Below are 20,653 nucleotides of genomic sequence, written 5' to 3'. Positions count from 1 at the left end.
TGCTGACCTCTCTCAGGATGCCTCCCACTATTGCCACACTGCCAGTCTCCTCGTTTTTGCCTGACAGCTAGCCAGCCCAATCTGCAGCTGCCACCCATGCCATGTGGTACAATTTGAAGTACGCCCTCAAGCGATAAAGTTACATGTGGTGTACACATGGTCTTCCACATAGAAAGTCAACAGTCTTCTACTAGTCATGCTATAGTCACTGGGGTAGCACAGCAGAGGAGCACTAGGACAAAGGCATCTATATGACTGGTACTAAAAGAATACACAAGGTCCATTGGTATGATTGGATGTTTTGTTGGATAAAGATGTTTTATGAAGGTTTCCACTTGTGACTTTTATTATTGGATGGGTGGCACAGTGGTGAGCACTTCTGCCTCACAGCACCAGAGACCCAGGTTCAATTCCTGGCTTGGGTCACTGTCTGTGAGGAGTCTGCACATTCTCTCCGTGTCTGCGTGGGTTTCCTCTGGGTGCTCCGGTTTCCTCCCACAGTCCGAAAGATGTGCTGGTTAGGTGCATTGGCCATGCTAAATTCTATCTCAATGTACCCGAACAGGTGCTGGAGTGTGGTGAATAGGGGGCTTTCACAGTAACTTCATTGCAGTGCTAATGTAAGCCTATTTGTGACATTAATAATAAATAAACTTTAAACCTGAATATTGGCCAAGTGGACATTGCGGTGAGGAGTCTGAAATGGACGTCATAATGGGAAATGGAGGGGTCCATATTAGCATGGTGATGCTTTGAAGCCTCACATCTCTCTCACTCAGTCCAGTTGCAAGGGGTTATTGTTGCCTGATCCCTGCCTCCTCCTTTTTCTTCTCTTCCTGAGGTGGCCTTCAGATGTGAGGAGCTAATGACTGCCTCTTCAGAATGACCAGTTGTGGAATGTGCAGCTGACCAAGGCAAATTGTGAGGTCCTCTTTGGCCTGCACAGCAAAGATCCCTTCCAGCAATCTTGGCAATAGAAGCACTGCCTGAGGAGATCAACTGCCTACTCCATAATGTTATGCATGGCTCTCTAGTTTTCTTTATATGTCTGTTCTGCTCAAGGGGTGGGATGTAGAGGAGCAGCCAGCCTCGAGAATGGTGGGTAGGGCAGAAGCATTATGGCTGCTGGGATTGTGGGTATTCACTAAGATGAAGGTCTGGGTGTATTATGTGAATGGATCATTGGTGGTGGCAGGACAGATGGAGAGGAGCAGTTAATAAAACATACTGTATCCTGGGCTTTATTAATAGGGACATAGAGTCCAAAAGCAAGGAAGTTATGCTGAACTGTTACAAGACACTAGTTAGACATCAATTGAAATATTGTGTAAAATTCTGTGTGTCACATTATAGGAAGGATGTGAACGCATTGGAGTGAATGCAGAGAAGTTTACAAGAATAGTTCCGGGGATGAGAAACTTCAGTTGTGAGAACAGGTTAGAGATGTTAGGACTGTTCTCCGTGGAGAGAAGAAGGCTAAGAGGAGATTTGATAAAGATGTTTAAAATCATAAGCGGACTGGGCAGAATAGATAGGGAGAAATTGTTCCTATTCATAAAAAGATCAAGAACGAGAGGATACAAATTTAAAGTGATTTTCAAAAAAAGCAAATGTGAGTGGTTCAGGTCTGGAATTCTCTGCCTGGAAATGAGGAGGAGACAGGTTCAATTGAGGCATTCAAGAGGGCAGTAGATGATTATTTGAATAGAAACAATGTGCAGGAATACAGGGAAAAGGCAGAGGAATGGCACTAAGTTATAAAGCTCACTTGGAGATCTGACACAAATGTAATTGGCCAAATGACCTCCTGAATCTGCGCCGTAACTATTTTATAATTCTGCAATATGGATGCACATGGTTGCACACTAACTGCACATTTTTGGTATGGGAACTCTTAAAATTCCTGTAACCATCCCATGAAAAGGGGAGATGTACAGAGCTACATACATGCAATCAGTGGTGGCTTTATAATTTGAAACTGCTCAGAGCACCATCATAATGCAGGTAGGGTCTTCATTTTTGTCTGGTGGGTCCTGACAGTGGAATAAGGGCTTTACTGTCATTTTAATTTAGACTTGAACACAGAAATCATTGCAGTCATCCAAATTGATTAGGAGAAGATCAGCCCCTGGAGATGAGGAATATTACTCCTCCAGATCTCCTAGAATGAACTAGCCCTTTGAGAGGATGAGGTTTCCGAAAGAGGGTCAACCCACCGAGACAGATGAGGTCAACTCACACATTCCGTCCCTGGACAGGTTCAGCGAAAACCTTGCTCTCCAACAGGGTCAACCCTGCCTCCTATTCCCTCCTGACAATGTCAGCCAACCCCACCCCCCCACACCCCTGACAGGCTCAAACCTGAAGAGGATCAGCCCACCCTCAGAGAGGGTCAGCAATCCCTAACCCCTCCCCACAGTGTTACCCCATTTCCACCCCCCAGTCAGGGAGAGGGATAACTGTCAGAGGGGATCTTGGCCCCGAGAGAGGCTGGAAGAACATGAATTTTCCTTCATAGAAAGAAATCATAGAAATCATAGAAACCCTACAGTGCAGAAGGAGGCCATTCGGCCCATCGAGTCTGCACCGACCACAATCCTACCCAGGCCCTACCCCCACATATTTACCCGCTAATCCCTCTAACCTATGCATCTTCGGACTCTAAGGGGCAATTTTTAACCTGGCCAATCAACCTAACCCGCACATCTTTGGACTGTGGGAGGAAACCGGAGCACCCGGAGGAAACCCACGCAGACACAAGGAGAATGTGCAAACTCCACACAGACAGTGACCCGAGCCGGGAATCGAACACGGGACCCTGGAGCTGTGAAGCAGCAGTGCTAACCACTGTGCCACCGTGCCGCCCCTATGGGTCCAGGAAAAGCAGGATTGTGCCTCATCCCAGACACACAAGGAAAGTTTAAGTCTCTTCTTTCACATCCTTTCCTCTTCCCAAACACAAGCTCCCTGTAAGTTTTTTCTTGAGTAAATCTTGCCTCTCCAGGCACAATCTATAAATTTTCCACTGCTGCCCACAACTTAAATGGATGGGCAGCTGAGCAACAGAATGTAAATGAGGCCCGGGAGTTAACTTAGCTGGCTCCCATTTCTGTACTGAATTTCTTATCACGCACCTGACCGAGACACATCTGGGGCAAATATCACGGCACATCTGGTAGCTTTTTGAAAAGCTGGAATCCACCAACTGGTTTCAATAACTCTAAACAAATCTAAGCAGAAGCTAATGGGGATAATCTTGTAAAAGTTGAGTTTCATTTTACACAAGGGCTAAGGAGAAACAAAAGTCTGCCGCACTCAGGAATTACCATTTCTGCATTTTCTCTGGTGAGTGCTTTGAGCTTCTCCTCCATGCGTTGCAAAGACTGAGTTAAGTCATCGTTTCTCTTGCACAGGCACTTGTTCTTCTCCAGCAGAGGTTTATATTGCTTCTCGGCTTCTCGAATTCGCTTCAGCTGGAAACACAAGTTCAAATTTAATTTTATTTGACCTTATGTCTCCTTACCGATATGTCACACAACTGTCTGGTGTCCTCAGGCATTACACAATTCTCACTGTTCCATCGTGTCAACTAATAAACCCCTTGGGTCCATTCAGTCAATAATAATATGTTATAAAGATTGTTCAAATTCAGCCAATATACCGTAATTCAATTTAAAATCCAAGAACAACACAGGAAGTAACTGAATTATATTCGGGCTTGTGCTTAAAGCTGAACAGAACATTGTGCTCAAATGAGGTATTGCTTAAAGGGCCCACTTCATGGTCAAAACTTTGAGGGCATTTCTTTTTAAACTGTGGTGAAAATGGTCAAACGTCACCATTGAGCCAACCATAAACTTAATTCATCTCATGGAGCCATGTGGGAGTGGGCTTGAGAAAATTCAGAATTGATGTGACCATGGTTTCCCTGAAAGTTAAGAGTTAGTGTGGTCTCTTGCACACATTTCAGGTGGTTTAGTCAGGAATAACCTGGGGTTGATTGCCTCGACCACCCAACCAATTTCTCCTTCATGAAAGCATGCTGACTCTGCTTGATCAGATTCTGACTTTTCAAATGCCCCGCTCTTTTCTCCTTAATGATAGATTCTAATATTTTTCCAATAACTGAAGTTAGACTAACTGGCCTGTAGTTTCCTGCACCTTGCCTCCTTCCCTTTTTGAACAAGGGAACAACCATATTGGCAGTTTTTCAATCCTTTGACACAATTCCAGGATCCAAGGATGTTTGAAAAATGACTACCAATGCATCCACAATCTCCATAACTACCTCCTTTAAGATCTTGGGGTGTGAACCATCAGGTCCAGGGGACTTGTCAGCCTTTAACCCCATTTGTTTGCCTAAAACTAATTCTCGGGTGATTGTGGCTGTATTTAATTCCTCTCCCGTATCTTTTTATTACTTTTTGGGATAATTGTAGTATCCTCTCTTCTTTTACTTTTCTCTTCCTTTTAAAGTACTCAAAAAACTCTTATTATCTGTTTTATGTTTATTGCTAGCTTACCCTCATAGTTTATTTACTCCTTCCTGTTTTTTTTAGTCTATCTTTGCTACATTCTGGATCTATCCCACTCCTCTGGTCTATCATTAATCTTATATGTTTCCGCTTTCAACTTAATACCCTCCTTAACTTCCTTGATTATCCATGCTAAGTTCTTCCTCTCTTTAGAGTAATAGAAACTAGAAGCAGGAGTAGGCCATTCAGCCCTTCAAGCCTTCTCTGCCATTCATCTTGATCATAGCTGATCATTGAATTCAATATCCTGATACCTCCTTCCTCCCATATCCCTTTAGCCCCAAGAGCTATATCTAAATTTTTCTTGAAATCAGGCAGCATTTTGGCCTCAACTACATTTGTGATAGTGAATTCCACACATTCACCACTCTCTGGGTGAAGAAATTTCTCCTCACCACAATTCTAGAAGGTTTACCCCTTATCCTCAAACTATGACCCCGAGTTCTGGACTCCCCCACCATTGGGAACATTCTTTCTGAATCTATCCTGTCTAACCCTGTTAGAATTTTATAAGTTTCTACGAGCTGCCCTCTCTCACTTCTTATCTCCAGTGAATATAATCCTGACCGATTTAGTCATGAATCATCTCCTTGAATGTCTGCCACCCTTCCCTCTGCCAATGAGACACACTGTCCCAGTGAAAACTGTGGAGGGGGGTGTAGTGCTCCTTGTAACATTTTTAACTTTCTTGCCATGATTTTGAGATGGCCATAGCAGTGACTCCTCCTCTTCATCTCTCCCACCCACCACACCCCCCACAATAGCAGGCAGCTGTGGCCAGTATAAATGTCACCTTTATTACAAGCTCTTCAAAGGGTATCAACTTGAGGTGCTCTCTCTCTCTCACCTAAATACATCAATCACTCCCATCTCTGACTTCTCACGGCTGGAAGGATTCCGACTCACCCTCAAACCTGGGGAACTCACCACCTTAATTGGGCAGCGAACTTTGGCCACTAATTGGCCAGCTGGTCAATAATCACCTCAGAAGCTAACACAATGGGCCCGATTTTACCATTTTCATTCTAAGTGCTGAATCTGGGCGTAATCCAGATCCGACTTAGAAATCTGCTTTCAGGCGCTCCCATACGCACTCAGCCTGAAAAAAAAAATCGCCAGTCCCATTCGCGCTGTGGGCGGAACTTAGCGCGCCCCAAATGATCGGGACTCTGAACTGCGCATGCGCAGTTAGAAAAAAATTTGAAAAAGCGTGGCCGTGTCAGATCGCTCCCGGGCCGCAGAAAGTGGCCCGGGAGCGAAAAGCAGGAGCGATGGCCCCCACAGACATCACTGTGCTCCTTATCCACCGCCCCCCCCCACTACCCAGACACATCACTGTCCCCCTTATCCACCCCCCCACTACCCACAGACATCGCTGTCCTCCTTATCCACCCCCCCACTACCCAGAAACATCACTGTCCCCCTTATCCACCACCCTCACTACCCACACACATCACTGTCCCCCTTATCCAACCACCCCACTATCCACACACATCACTGTCCCCCTTATCCAACCACCCCACTATCCACACACATCACTGTCCCCCTTATCCAACCATCCCACTATCCACACACATCACTGTCCCCCTAATCCACCCCCCCCACTACCCACAGACATCGCTGTCCGCCTTATCAACCCCCCCACTACCCACACACATCACTGTCCCCCTTATCCACCCCCCCACTACCCACACACATCACTGTCCCCCTTATCCACCCCCCCCACTACTCACACACATCGTTGTCCCCCTTATCCACCCACCCACCCCCGCTACCCAGACCGATCACCACCCCTGCCCCCCTGCCCCCCTCCCCACCCCACCGATCACCCACAGAGTGGCAGCGGACCCCCCTGCCCCCCCCACCAGATATCCATCTGCCCCCCCCCCACCAGAGATCCATCTGCGCCCCCCCACAACCAGAGATACATCTTACCCGCCTCCCTCCTACCCACCCCCCCCCAGACAACAATCTGGCCTCACTCACCCCTCCCCCTCCAGACAATGATCTGGCCTCACTCACCACCCCCCTCCTCCCCAGCCGCCAGAGGAATATCTGATCCGCCTCCTCCTCCCTCCCCACCAGACAACAATCAGGCCCCCCCCCCAACCACCAGACAACCATTGGCCCTCCCCCCCTTCCCACCAGAGAAACTTTGACCCACCTCCTCTTCCACTCCCCCCCCCCCCACCCCCCAACCAGACAACGATCTGGCCTCACTCCCCCCCTTGCCCCAAACAGAGAATGATCTGACCCACCTCCCTCCTTCCCCCCACCACTGATCTGAGTCAGAGAGCCGTTGGAAGCACTGAACATGCTCTTCAGCAGCTGGAGCGCCCGATTCAGACTTTTATTTAGCAGGTCCATTACGGCGTGGTTCCGGATCGGCAAACGCGGTGGTAAAGGGGGAAATGCTGATAACGTTGGGCGGGCAGTTCATTAATTCAGTTTAAATGCATGCAAATACATTTAAATCACCGTTGCGCCCATTTTGGGCATGAAGCGGATCGCCGCCATTCCCGGGTTTCGGTAAAGTGGCAATCTGCGCGGACACGGGCGCGGATCGCGTTAATGGCGTCCCACCCGACTTTACCACGTTTTTGCGCCTGAAAACAGGTGCGACACAATGGTAAAATCGGGCCCAATGTGACCTGGAAATTAATCCAACACTGGGATCCTGACCCCAGAACAAAATCCCCCGTCCACAATTTCTTCCAGTGATTAAGTTTTCATGGGAAGCCCCTCTACCCATTTCAAATTTTATCTCCATTCTTTGACTCAAAACCTTCATCAGAAACTCAATAAACTAACCAAGCATTTGATCACATTTTCAACAGGGGAAATGATCACAAACTTGTGCAACGAGTACATGAATTACTGATCTCACTGAGTCTCATATAGGAGTTAGAATAAGAAACAACCTCGCAAATTAGCTAAAGGCAAAGGAAAGACCTGGGCAGGCTGGGAGTATCAGGCCACAGGATAGCTTCCCCAGAGTCGGGTGGTTCTGGTGGAGATCTGAGGATGGTTTAAATCTGCTTCCTCTAATATGCCACTATTTGAAATGGAGGTGACCAGTAATATTGAACTGGCCAAATGAGCTCACAGAGGGCAGAGACCTGATTGATGCTCCCATGTCAATAAGAAAAATGACATTCCGCACAAATGGCATGTTCCAGTGAGGTTATCTGAAGAAGATGAACACCAGATAATATTTTTTATCCATTAATGAATGAGGTGTTGGAGAAATGTTATTTTATGACCAGTATCAAGGGAACCACTTATCCTCAGAGTATCTGAGCCATCCAGATCTGCAAGGTCTCAGGTTCAGTTTCTAGTTTCTACCCAGTCAGCTGTTTTCTGACCGCTTGCAATTGGCCTAAGCACCTGCTGAAGTAGTGATGGGTGATAACATAAGGTAGGATTCTCATTCCCAATGACCATCACGTAATTTAAACTGACAGTTCAGTGCAGTGTGGGAGGATGATCAGATATGCTGACCTTTGGATGGGATGTTACGATGTCTGTCACAGGAGCAAAATAGACTGGGATGTTCCTCATGATGGAATAGCTTGCTGAAGCCCAGCGATGAATTTGCCTCCGGGGCAGGTTTGGCTGCTGGGGGAGGGTCGAGTGCGATTTGTCGCTTACCAATAAATAAATCACTTACCAATTCATTCCTTTCATCTACCAGCAATGTATTTCTATCTTCGAGTTTCCGAATTGTTGAATTGAGGTCTGCAATCTTACGCTGGTTTCTCCGGAGATCCTGTGTGCGAGAACGTGATACAATAATAACATTGTGCAATGCTGTGGAGATGCTGGCGTTGGACTGGGGTGAGCACAGTAAGAAGTCTCACAACACCAGGTTAACGTTCGACAGGTTTATTTGGAATCACGAGCTTTCGGAGCGCTGCTCCTTCATCAGGTGAATGGAGAGGTAGGTTCACAAACACGGCATATATTTCCACATTCCAATCTGTAATTATCTTGCAATTGTGTCCTTGCCTATATATGCCGTGTTTGTGAACCTACCTCTCCACTCACCTGATGAAGGAGCAATTCTCCGAAAGCTCGTGATTCCAAAGAAACCTGTTGGACTTTAACCAAGCGTTGTGAGACTTCTTATTGTGCAATGCGGATAGGCAGAGACTGCAGCTCAGGGTACGTTGATAAAAACAACCTTTCCTCACTCAAAGCTGGTTACTGTTTGTTCAATTCATCTCAATCAAGGAACTAAACATGGAAAACAAAACGTTAAATGTCGAAAAATGAAAGCAAGTAGTCATAATTTTCTCAATGTTATCCATTCTCTATACGGTTAAGCAAATGATGTATTTAATTTCTAATTGATATGCTCTAAACATTACAAATACTGGGTTACTCTCAAAGTACCACCACTAGGAGCAGCCACCGGACTGCAATAGACTTTTCTGATTCTCTCATTTCTATCTTATGCATGTACTTGGGCAGACAACTTGTGCTCATATAGAAGCAAATGAATAAAAACCTCACAAGGGGCAGCACAGTGGCAAGCACTGCTGATTCACAGCACCAGTGACCTGGTTCCATTCCCAGCTTGGGTCACTGTCTGTGCAGAATCTACACGTTCTCCCAATGTCTGTGTGGGTTTCCTCCGGGTGCTCAGGTTTCCTCCCACAGTCCAAACGATGAGCTAGTTATGCTTAACTCTCCGTCTGTGTGCCCAAACAAGCGCCAGAGTGTGGCGACTAGGGGATTTTCACAGTAACTTCATTGCAGCCTACTTGTGACACTAACCTTTAAACTTTAAAAATTCATTTTTGGTGATGTTGATTGAGATAGGATTACAGCTCAGGACTCAGGAAGGACCCCTTGCGTTTCTTTGAATAGTGCTGTGGGAATTGTCTATCTAAGTAGGCAAGTGGGATTGCATTTTAAAATTGAGATGTGCTAAACATGGAATAATTCAATCTATGGGATGTCTGTATGAATCGGAAAATAAAACATTTTATTATCTGTATTTGCCAAGGAGGGAAAAGTCAAGCAGCCACATAATGGAGTTAATCGTTGTGGTGAGTGTCCCTTTAAGGATCCATAACGGGTCGCTGTCGGTGTGGAGTTTGCACATTCTCCTCGTGTCTGCATGGGTTTCCCCCGGGTGCTCCGGTTTTCTCCCACAGTCCAAAGATGTGCGGGTTAGGTTGATTGGCCATGCTAAAATTGCCCCTTAGTGTCCTGAGATGCGTAGGTTAGAGGGATTAGCGGGTAAATGTGGAGGGATAAGGGGGTAGGGCCTGGGTGAGATTGTGGTCGGTGCAGAGTCGATGGGCCAGATGGCCTCTTTTTGCACTGTAGGGTTTCTATGATTCTATGATCTGCAGAGTACGAGTCAACTCCTGGGAACTAATTAGGGATCAGCGCGTGGAGTCACTCTGTGAGCTCAGGTTTCTGTTCCAGAACCTTCTCGGGAGCTGACTGGCAGCCATGAGTTTGTAAGCCTCTGTATTATAGTTATATGTAAATAAACATTGCAGTTGTTATTTACCTAACCTGTGAACTGGAATTATTACAACCGTGTAGTGCAAACACTAAACTTTGCTATAGTAAATATTGGTGTCACCGGATAGGATTTTATGAATTTTTTCAATGTAAAGTTGAGGGAGCTATAAATGAAATGTCAGTCTCCAGCAATAACCCGTTAACACAATGTCAAGAACTAATGTTGCATCTTCATATATTGCAGGAGTATATTGGCTGGTTTCTGAGTTAAATCTTTCAATCAACTAGATATTTGTTTCACCTGGGTCAAAAAGAAACAAATATTTGAAAATAAATCTTTTAGAAATAAACATTATTGGGAATCCCAACATCATGAATAATGCATACTTGATACACATTTAGTTCTGGTGGAAGAAGGAATTTGCATGTATTTGGTGCCTTTCAAATCCACAAACAAATTACAACTAATGGGTTACTCTCAAAGTACCACCACTAGGAACGATCACCAGACTGCAATAGACTTTTCCAATTCTCTCATTCCTATCTTATGCATCTACTTGGACAGGTAACTTGTGCCCAACAAACAGCAGATGAATAAAAGACTTCATAATGCATTTCTGGTGATGTTGATTGAGAGAGGATTGCGGGTCAGGACACAGAAAGAATTTCCTTGCAATTCTTTGAATGGTGTTCTGGGAAATTTACATCTACCAAAGTAGGCAAATGGGGTTGTATTTTAAAATCAAAGATTTTACATCAAGGCAGTTCTCTTTCCATGCTACAATGATCTGTCAATCTAGATTATGGGTTTAATTCCACAATTGATGACTCAGTGATAACAGTAATATAAACAGAATTAAAGGAAATCTGTGTAAAATAAATCCTGATACTCCGTGCCCACTCTGTTCTACAATTGCAGAGTTAGGTTTTCCCTATTTCACAATTTAAGCACACAATCTAGATTCCAATGAAGTAGCATGGGAGGGCTGCGTTGTTGAGAATGGAGTTGTTTGAGTAAAGAATACCTGTGTCCCATGTCAAGTGGACATTAAAGATTTCCTTGTATTGATCACAAGAGGAGATTCTGCATTATCCTGGCTAACATTCCAACCTCCCAATGCTATCAAAAACAGATCAACTCGTGGATTTCCTGTTGAGTGCTATCGTCGTCGTGGTCCCTCAAAATCGAGGATGACCCCCTTCAGGCTTGGTTAGTCTTCAGCTGACTGAGGAGCCCAATTGTGGATCCACAAGTTCTTCCATGGTGGGGGCATGTTGTTGCATGGAGATGTGGAATTCGAAGCCTCGGGTTGGATACCTTCTCCTTCCCCTGTCATTGCCATTCTGTTAAATTGCTAAGCCTCAAAGCAGCTTGCATCTTGATGGACCAAGTGGAACCAATCCGAGCAGGCAACAGTCTTCTCCTCCCAGTCAATAGTATTACTGCCTCCATGCTTTAGGGCATCCTTGAGCGTTTCCCTATACTTTTTCCTTTGGCCACCCTTAGAGCATTGGCCAACAGACCTGTCAATTACACAATGGCTTTTGCATGCATGCATATGAGATTGCACTTCAAAGGCTTTCATAGTGTGCAGAACATTGAGAAGGCATTATATAAACACAAGCTTTTCTTTCTTAAGCTATTTCTTACTTAAAACCTTTGAAGAGTATGTGCTGCTTACCGGACTGCTTGGACGATCCGTGCCTGGGATCTCCCGCTTTGGGCTGCTCACACCCATGTTGCATTCTGCCTCCTTCACCAGAAACAGTTGCTCATCGAGAGCCTCTTTCTGGAGTTGAAGCTTCTGTGTGTAACCTGTTTGCACCTCTAACTCCTTTTCCAGGGAAAAGATTGTTCGATCTTTAGATTTAATCTCATCCATCTTGAAACACAAAGCAAAGCAAACAAGGTAAATACCAATGTGAGTGCAAAATCTCCCTCCGACCTTCTCTCCATCACCATTAATTCTGCAATGCCAACTTGCTTCAACAAGTTAATTGCAAACGAACTGTCAAAGTTACATTTGATTCAATGGCAGAGGCAACTTTTATTTCAAGTTTGTTCTTTCTAGATTTTCCTTGGTAGAATACACCAATCTATTTCCACTGTCAGTGTGTAGTTTTGTCTCTCAGTACTTACGAGAGGAATGATCAGCACATTTGGATTGTCAATATGACTGCATTTTCTGGGGCAATGCTTTGCTTGACACTCGATAATTCATCCACAGATGCTAGGGTTTGGAAAGGTGGGTAGCACATGCAGGGTCCTGTAAGTTGCCTTATGTGGGTCAATAGGAAGGATCTTCTGTGACTGCCTGGCCACAATCTAACCTTCTTCAGGTCTGCTCTTTACTTGTGGGAGATATCTGGCACTTGCGGCTGTCCAAGAAAAGGTCTGGTGCCTCTTAACTTTCAGTCAGAGTGTGTACCATCTTCATTCTGATTGACATATGGAATGATGCTCCCCATTATAAGAGAGTAATGCTTACTTTTCAGGAATGGGCAGGTCTACCAGGCAATAATCGAACAAGGGAACTACTCCAGAATAATAACATCAAGCCAAAGTCTTTCCAAGAGTAACCCATAAGGAAATGTGGAAGTTGTGTATTTTCTGTGGAGTTTACTATGTTGGCGCATCTCTAATTGAACAAAAATCATTCCACAGTCAGCAATTTCACTTAAGAATAAACTGGGTAGCAGTAAATTCAGCTGGGTTTCAGACATAGTTCATTCATTTGAATCAAGGCTAAACTTAAGGAAACAAAATGCTCTACTTACTCTGGCATGCGTCTGAAGCAGAATAAATTTGGGGTATATCAAGTAGGTGTTTAACCTTTGCCAAATGTTTAACATTTGCCAAAAATTGGCAATCAGAAACCATGTGAATGGTTGGTTCCAGAAATGGAAATGCCACATTAGCTTAGCAGTGGTTGCTTTTCTTTCAATTCAGCATTCTATACTTCCTGCGCATGATGTGATCTCTTCTACATCTACCAAGTATATACTGGGTCATCATTTTGCTTCCATTCAGTCTGCAGGCATGATCCTGAGCTTCCAGTCGCCTGTCTCCAACTCTCTCCCATTCTGACCTTTCCATTCTTGTTCTGCTGCAATGTCCCACTGGAGCTCATTGCAAACTCGAGGAGCATCTCATCTTTGGACTGGGAAATTTACAGCCTGCAGAATTCAATGCTGAGCTCAATAATTTTGGATTGTAACTTCTGAACATACAAACATTCTTACATTTGAATGTTCAAATTAGAAGCAAGAGTAGGCCGCTTGGGCTCTCGAACTTTCTCCACCATTTGATAAGATCATGGTCCATCTGTTTGTGGTCTCTACTTACTTGTCTACCCATTATACCCATTGACTCCCTGTCAGCCAAGAATTTATCAAACTCAGTCTCAAATATATTCAATTACCCAGCCTCCACTGCTCTTTGCGGAAGAGAATTGCACAGATTAACAACCCTCGGAGAAAAGATTTTTCATTTCATCTTAAGTGGGATTTCTCTTATTTTTAAACTGTGTCCCCTAGTTCCAATCTCTCCCAGAAGGGGAAACATCCACCTTGTCAAATTCCCTCAGGATCTTACATGTTTCAATAAGATTATCTCTTATTTTTCTAAACCCCAATGAATACAGGCCTAACTAATCCAACCTGTCCTCATAAGACAACTCCTTCATCCCAGGAATTAGTTGAGTGAACCTTGTCTATACTATTTCAGTATTTATATCCTTTCTTAAATAAGGAAACCAAAACTATACTCCGGATGTGGACTCACTAACACCCTGTACAACTGTCGCAAAACTTCCTTATTTTTATATTCCATTCCCTTTGTAATAAATGACCATATCCAATTTATCTTCCAATCACTTGCTATACCTGCATACTAACCTTTTGCTATTCATGTACTAGGGCACCCAGATCTCTCTGTACCTCAGAGTTTTTAAACTTTCTCCATCACTAAACTTATGTATATCCCTTTGCTTCCATTCAGTCTCCAGGCAATACCTTGTATCCTTTTCACAGCCTACTCTCCTATTATTTGAGTCATCAGCAAATTTAGCAACTATACATTCAGTCCCTTTATCCAACTCAAAAATCAATAAATAGGAGCAGGAGTAGGCCATTCAGCCCATCAAGCCTGCTCCACAATTCAATATGATCATGGTTGATTACTTCAATGCCTCTTTTCCACATTATCCCCATATCCCTTTATGTCATTGGCATTTAGAAATCTGTCATTCTCTGCTTTAAACACATTCAATGGCTGAGTTTCCACAGTCATCTGGGTAGAGAATTCCTAAGATTCACAACCCTCTGAGTAAAAACTAGCTCTATTCATCTCGGTCCTAAGTGCTTCCCCCTTATTATGTCCCCTGATTCCAGACTCCCCGACCAATGGAAGTATCTTGCCTGCGTTTACCCTGTCTATCCAATGAGGTTACCTCTCATTTCTTGAAATGTAGGGAATACAGGCCCAGTTTCCCCAATCTGTCTGCATGGGGTAATCCTGGCATCACCGGAACATGTCTGGTGAATCTTCGTTACAATTCCTCTACGGCAATCATAATACCCTTCTGAAAGTAAGGGGACCAAAAATGAACTCAGTACTCCAGTTGTAGCCTAACCAAGGTGCTGTACAATTGAAGCAAGACTTTGCTAATCCTGGACTCAAATCCTCTTGCGATAAAGGCCAACACACTATTAGCCTTCCTAATTACTTTCTGCACCTGCATTTTAGCTTTCAGCGGCTTATTAGCGGGGACGCCCCGGTCCCTTTATCCATCTATACTTTCTAATCTCTCACCATTTAAGAAAACACCCGCACAACTGTTCTTCTGGCCAAAGTGGATAACTTCACATTTTTCCACATTTCCCCATGCTGTCTGCCATGTTCTTACTCATACATTAAGTCTGTCCAAATTTCCTTGAAGCCTCTTTGCATCTTCCTCACAACACACAAACACACCTAGCTTCATATCATCTACGAACTTGGAGATGTTACATTTGACTCACACATTCAAGTCACTGGTATATTTTGTGAACAAACAAATAACCCATTTATACGTACTCTTTTCCCTGTTAGCTAACCAATCCTCTGCCCATGCTAATAGGTAACCCCCTGCACTATGAGCTCTTATTTTATGTAGTAACCTTTGACATGGCACCTTGTCAAATGCCTTTTGGCAATCCAAGTCCACCACATCTACAGGCTCCCCTTTATCGACAGTGCCTGTTACTTCCTGAAAGACCTCTAATAAATTTGTCAAACACGATTTCCCTTTCACAAAACTATGTTGACTACCTGAGTATTTTAAAACCTTCTAAATGTCCTGCTATAACCTACTTAATAGATTATCACATTTTTCCTACGACAGATATTAGGCTAACTGGCTTGTATTTTTCTGCTTTCTGTCCACATTCTCTGCCCCCATTTTATTTTATTTTGTTTAACTAGCTTGTTTTTTTTTTGGTCCTCTCTTATTGCCATTAGCTTTGCAGGATCCTGCCATTCACATCTCCTCTGGACACACCTTTTCTTTGGTTACATGTCCCAGTCCCACCCAATTTGGCCCTTACATCATAAACCTTTATGTTATTTAATTTCTCCTGCCCTTCACATGATCACAAATTCTTCCCACCACCCCCGACCATTCGCTTGCTCAAAGCCGAATACATTTCTAATTTTTCCAGTTCTGACAAAGGGATATTGACCTGGAATGTTGGCCGGGATTCTCCCAGCCCGCTGCACTGCTCGAGTAGCGCAGTGGGCCGGGAGACATCAGCGGCGGCCATTTTGCAGAGTTCATGCTGGGCGCCATGGCCTCAATGCGTCTCCCAGGCTAAGTATTTTAGTGACATCAGTTCCGTGCCAGAGATCAGCGCAGAGCTGATGATCATATTGAAATCAGCACTTCAATAGGATTAGCGGGCCCAGGACAGTATTCTCCAGGCCTGTTAGCGTCCCCCCAGCCCCGCCCACCGGGAGTGGTCCCCTCCAGCTGCGTTTATGACTGTTCCCCACTAATAGAGAACAGACCCCCGATCTCACTGGAGGGAACAAAGGCCATTGAGGCACCCCAGGGAGGTCAAGGGTAAGGTGGGGATGCACCATGGGCAGTGCCAGCCTGGCACCCCGCACTGCCTAAGGGGCAAACTGGGCACCAGGCAATGCTAAGAGGTGGGCCTTCTGGGGGAAGAGCCAATGGGGGGAATATCATGGAGGGGGGCCCGTAGCCACTCTGCAAGAGGATCGTGGGAGAGGATGCGAGGGAGTGAGGGCTATCAGAGCTCGCCATCAGGGTGGGGGGGGGGGGGGGGGGGGGGGCGTTGGGACTGTCGCGGGTGGAGCGGGGAGTCGGAAGACCAATGATCAGGGGGTTGTGAGACTGGCCAGCAATCAGGAAAGCCAGCGATCGGGAGTTCGGCAATGGGGGACAGTGCACATGCACCGATCTCCACTCCGACAGGTCAGCATATGCACAGTGGCCTGCTCAGTGCTATGCTGCCAGCCTCCTGGACGGAAATTGGCCCCACCACGTACTCACCAGAGTGACTCCTGCTGAGGCACTCTGCAGTGTTTGGTGTTAGAGACTCACTCTGGTAAGTATGCAAAAGAAAAGGCTGGTATTACTCCTGTTTTCCCACACATTGGGAACTTAGATTATTTTTGGGAGAATCCTGGCCATTAACACTGTTTCACTCTCCACATAAGCTGCCTGACCTGCTATTTTTTATTTCAGATTTACAACATCCGAATTCTTTGTTTTTCTAATTTTCAGGGCAAAACATGTCATTGGCACAGACAATAGGAAGTTCCCGACTGCGACTGTTCATGTTGTGTAACTCACCTAGGTTACACATTAATGCTGTCTCTGAATAAAAAGTATTGGAACACATTACACGATCCACTAATCACCTCTCTTGCCCATTTAAAGCTCTAAACACCAAGATTACTGCAAATGCGATCTGCAAGTGTTTATCCAGTTTTGCCGCCAGTCTCACTGAGGCTGCTATTCTGGTGGACTCTGGTACCTTGCTTAAGTCATCAATATTTATCTGTTAGCCCAAACAGTCTTATAGCCTGCTGCATTGCTATGTGGAACATTGTAATCTAGCCAATGCCTGTCCTACCCAATGCCCCAACACAAAATATCTAGTCAGCAGAAACAATGGCTAAATTTCTTTTGACTGGCATAAAAGCACTGAAGCAAATTATAATCCCTCCCACATTCATCATAAATGAGAAGGATCGAACCCAGAGTCTTCCACGTCTCCAAGACTCAGCACTACATCCACTTAGGGCGGCACAATGGTTAACACTGCTAACTCACAGAGCCAAGGACCCGGGTTCAATTCCAGCCTTGGGTCACTGTCTGTGTGGAGTCTGCACATTCTCCTCATGTTTGTGTGGGTATCTTTCTGGTGCTCCGGTTTCCACCCACATTCCAAAATGTGTGCTGGTTAGGTGCATTGGCCGTGCAAATTCTCCCTCAGTGTACCAGAGTGTGCCAACTAGGCACAGTAACTTCATTGCAGTGTTGACATAAGCCTACTTGTGACACGAATAAATAAACTTCAAAACTTACCCATCAAACAGAACTTGGCTTTTTCCATATTTAGATATTCCAACTGGATTAATTTCTGACGAGTGATTTAATTATTAAAATTTTTGACCCGGTTTAAAGTGCATTTGTGCCAATAAAGGTGTGTCTAAATAGTGCTCTACGACTGGCTATTACTATACAGGGTATTGAACAGGTTAATAACATCTGTGTAAAATAAACATATACAGCATATTATGTTTTCCTACACACTCTCATGTCGACATCGCCAATTGATATTTCTGCCCTTATAAACTAAGGTCATTATTGGACAAGTTGTCAATCTGTAAGGAAAACCAAGACATAAATAAATTATGTCCCAGGTCTGGTCTCTGAGCCATTATGAAATAGAGGAGGATAATAGAGTAAACACAAGCGGCACTGTCATCCATCACTTTCCTTGAAGACCAAAAGCAACACAAGCAATAATGCTAAAGGCGAGATTAGCCATAGCATATTCAAGCAACAGTCATATTTCTGTATGTTTTACCACTCTGATAAACAGCAGAGATAGTCAGGGCCTGTTGGAAAGTCACAAAGGCCCCAGATGATTTTATTTCAGTCAGTTCTGGAAGGAGATGAATGTGTGCATCTTCTCACCCTCAACAAATGCACCTGTGTCTCTTGACATGTTTTTGAAAAAATACACCACCAACGCTCTCAGGGATAGGAAGTAACTCGTCACTTTTTGTCTTGAGCCAATCATTTATGAGTGACACTGATGAAAAGAAACCCTCAAATCTGGTTGGAAAATGTTACCTTTATGAAAAATTGAAGCATAACTACCCGCACAAAATGAAGGTCAATAGTTGCAAAGTAATCTCATGTTGATCACAGGGCAGCTGCAATGGTCAACAGAGAGATTTGTACCTCCTGACATTTTGAACAATGAGAATTCATTCAATAATTCCTCTCAACTTTTGTTGTGGTATAACATTTAACAGTTAAATGCATTACTTATTCAAGACTGAGGACTGAACCCCACACGGATATCGGGACCCCACCCTCCCAAACACGGACATCGGGACACCCTCCCCCCACACCTACACAGACATCAGGACCCCCCATAGTGCCTAGTGGGCATTGCCATGGTGCCAGGCAGACAGTGCCAGCTGGCATTGCTCCATGGGCACTGCCCAGCCCTGCCCCCCAACCCAGGGGCTTCAATGGCCTCTGATCCTCTCCGGCGAGGCCATCACGTTTGGTTTCCATTGGTGGGACCTTGACCGGCGAGGTGGTAAAAGTAAGTGAACCTGGATGATAGCATCCAGGGTTCAGTAATGACATTCAAATGATGTAATTAATATTTAAATCGGCTTTGTGCTGATTTCGCCGGAAAAACTGTGCCAATACGAGGGGCAAAACCAGGCACGAATCTGATTTTTCATCTCCCGCCTGATCTCACAATCTCGCCACGCCAAAAGTCAGTTGGGACGGAGTCGTAAGATCATACCCATTAACTTTCAAAAACTTATCAGAAACAAACATTTACCAGGCTCTTTTGTTTCTCTTTTAACGACGGGAAATCATCCGACAGATGGAAGATTTGTCCAGATGACCACATTCTACCTTAAAAATAGCAAACCCATTGAAATAATAAAGGGACATTGGCAACAGTCAAAGCCATGAAATCAGTGATCCTCACCAGCCTTCGGACTTCCTTCTCACATTCCCACTTGATTTTGCCAATGGCCTCTTGATGGGACTGGTGCTCACTCCTTAAGTTTCCAGCTTTTATTTTATCAGATTGAATCATATTGTTCAGTGACTCTTCCACCTGTTTCTTGGCTGACTTTAGTTCACTTATTTCCTGCAACAGTTTAAGGCGTTCAGAGTCAAATGTTTTCCGTGCCTCATCCCGGGCCTCATTAAACAACGCTGTTCTTACTTTGTCACTGCTACCATCTCGCAGCGCATTCACAAGTGACTTCAATCGTTGGACCTCGTGGTCTTTGATTTTGATGGTGCGAGCCAGCTCCTGGTCATGTTGCTTTATCAATGTCTCTCGGACAGACTGCAGTTCTTTCATTTTATCCTCATGTAGTTTGCTTTTCAAGTCTGTGACGGTTGCTGTGTGCTTGTGCTGCTCTTGCTCCCGTATACGCTTTACCTCTTGTACCTTTTCTCGTTCAAGCTTGCTAACCTGAAAACATAATGACACAAAAAAAAATTAGAACGCCAAACGCTGGGAAATGAAATTGAAGAAAATAAATGAAGGCTGACACTCCGGTCCAGAACTGAGTGAGTGCTGCATTGCTGAAGGTGCCATTTTTCAGGTGAGACAAGTCCCCTTCTGCCTAGAGCGAGTGGGCATAAAAGATTCCATGGCACTATTTCATGGTGGCACAGTGGTTAGCACTGCTGCCTCACAATGCCACGGTGACTGTCTGTGTGGAGATTGCACGTGCGTGGCTTTCCTCCGGGCGCTCCGGTTTCCTCCCACAGTCTAAAGGTGTGCAGATTAGGTGGATTGGCCATGCTAAATTGTTGACTAGTGTCAGGGGGGATTAGCAAGGTAAATATATGGGGTTACAGGGATAGGGTCTGGGTGGGATTGTTCTCGGTGCAGGCTCGATGGGCCGCATGGCCTCCTTCTGTACTGTACTGAAAAAAAGGGCAGGGAGTTATCCCATGTCCTGGCTAATATTTATCCCTCAAACAACATCACAAAAAAAAGATGTGATTCTCCAGCCTCCCAGCAGTGTGTTTCCCACTGGTGTGAGATGGCGCATTGTTTGCAAGTAGCGAGATTCTCTGGTCCCACTGCTGTCAATGGGAATTCCCACTGATGTCACCCCATACTGGCAGGAAACCCACAGGTGGGTGTGTGCTGCCAGCGGGACTGGAGAATCCGCAGGCATGAACGGCCAGAGAATTCCGGTCACCCTAACTGGTCACGATCACATTACTGTTTTCGGGAGATTGCTGCATGCAAACTGGTTGCTCTAGTTCTTTATTAGTTCCACATTACAACAGCGACTACACCTTGAAAGTACTTCACTGGTCATCTAGTGGTTGTGAAAAAAA

The 20,653-nt window shown here is 44.9% G+C and overlaps 1 protein-coding gene across 2 annotated transcripts in view; it reads right to left on the bottom strand.

Moving 5' to 3' along the window:
• jakmip2 (janus kinase and microtubule interacting protein 2) overlaps window positions 1-20,653 on the bottom strand; it is a 111,273-nt gene that overhangs the window by 77,841 nt on the left and 12,779 nt on the right. For both annotated transcript variants that reach the window (XM_078231643.1, XM_078231644.1), the window contains exons 2-5: window positions 19,272-19,769; window positions 11,699-11,899; window positions 8,206-8,304; window positions 3,327-3,473 (exon numbers count right to left, since the gene is read on the bottom strand). In XM_078231643.1, coding sequence (XP_078087769.1) covers window positions 3,327-3,473; window positions 8,206-8,304; window positions 11,699-11,899; window positions 19,272-19,769 — 945 coding nt within the window. The remainder of the gene's footprint in view (window positions 1-3,326; window positions 3,474-8,205; window positions 8,305-11,698; window positions 11,900-19,271; window positions 19,770-20,653) is intronic.

The sequence above is a fragment of the Mustelus asterias genome, chromosome 16, assembly GCF_964213995.1.
Source record: "Mustelus asterias chromosome 16, sMusAst1.hap1.1, whole genome shotgun sequence".
In the NCBI taxonomy this organism is placed as follows: domain Eukaryota; kingdom Metazoa; phylum Chordata; class Chondrichthyes; order Carcharhiniformes; family Triakidae; genus Mustelus; species Mustelus asterias.
Note: the sequence above shows the minus strand (reverse complement) of the source record. Positions and strands in the feature narration are given on the sequence as shown.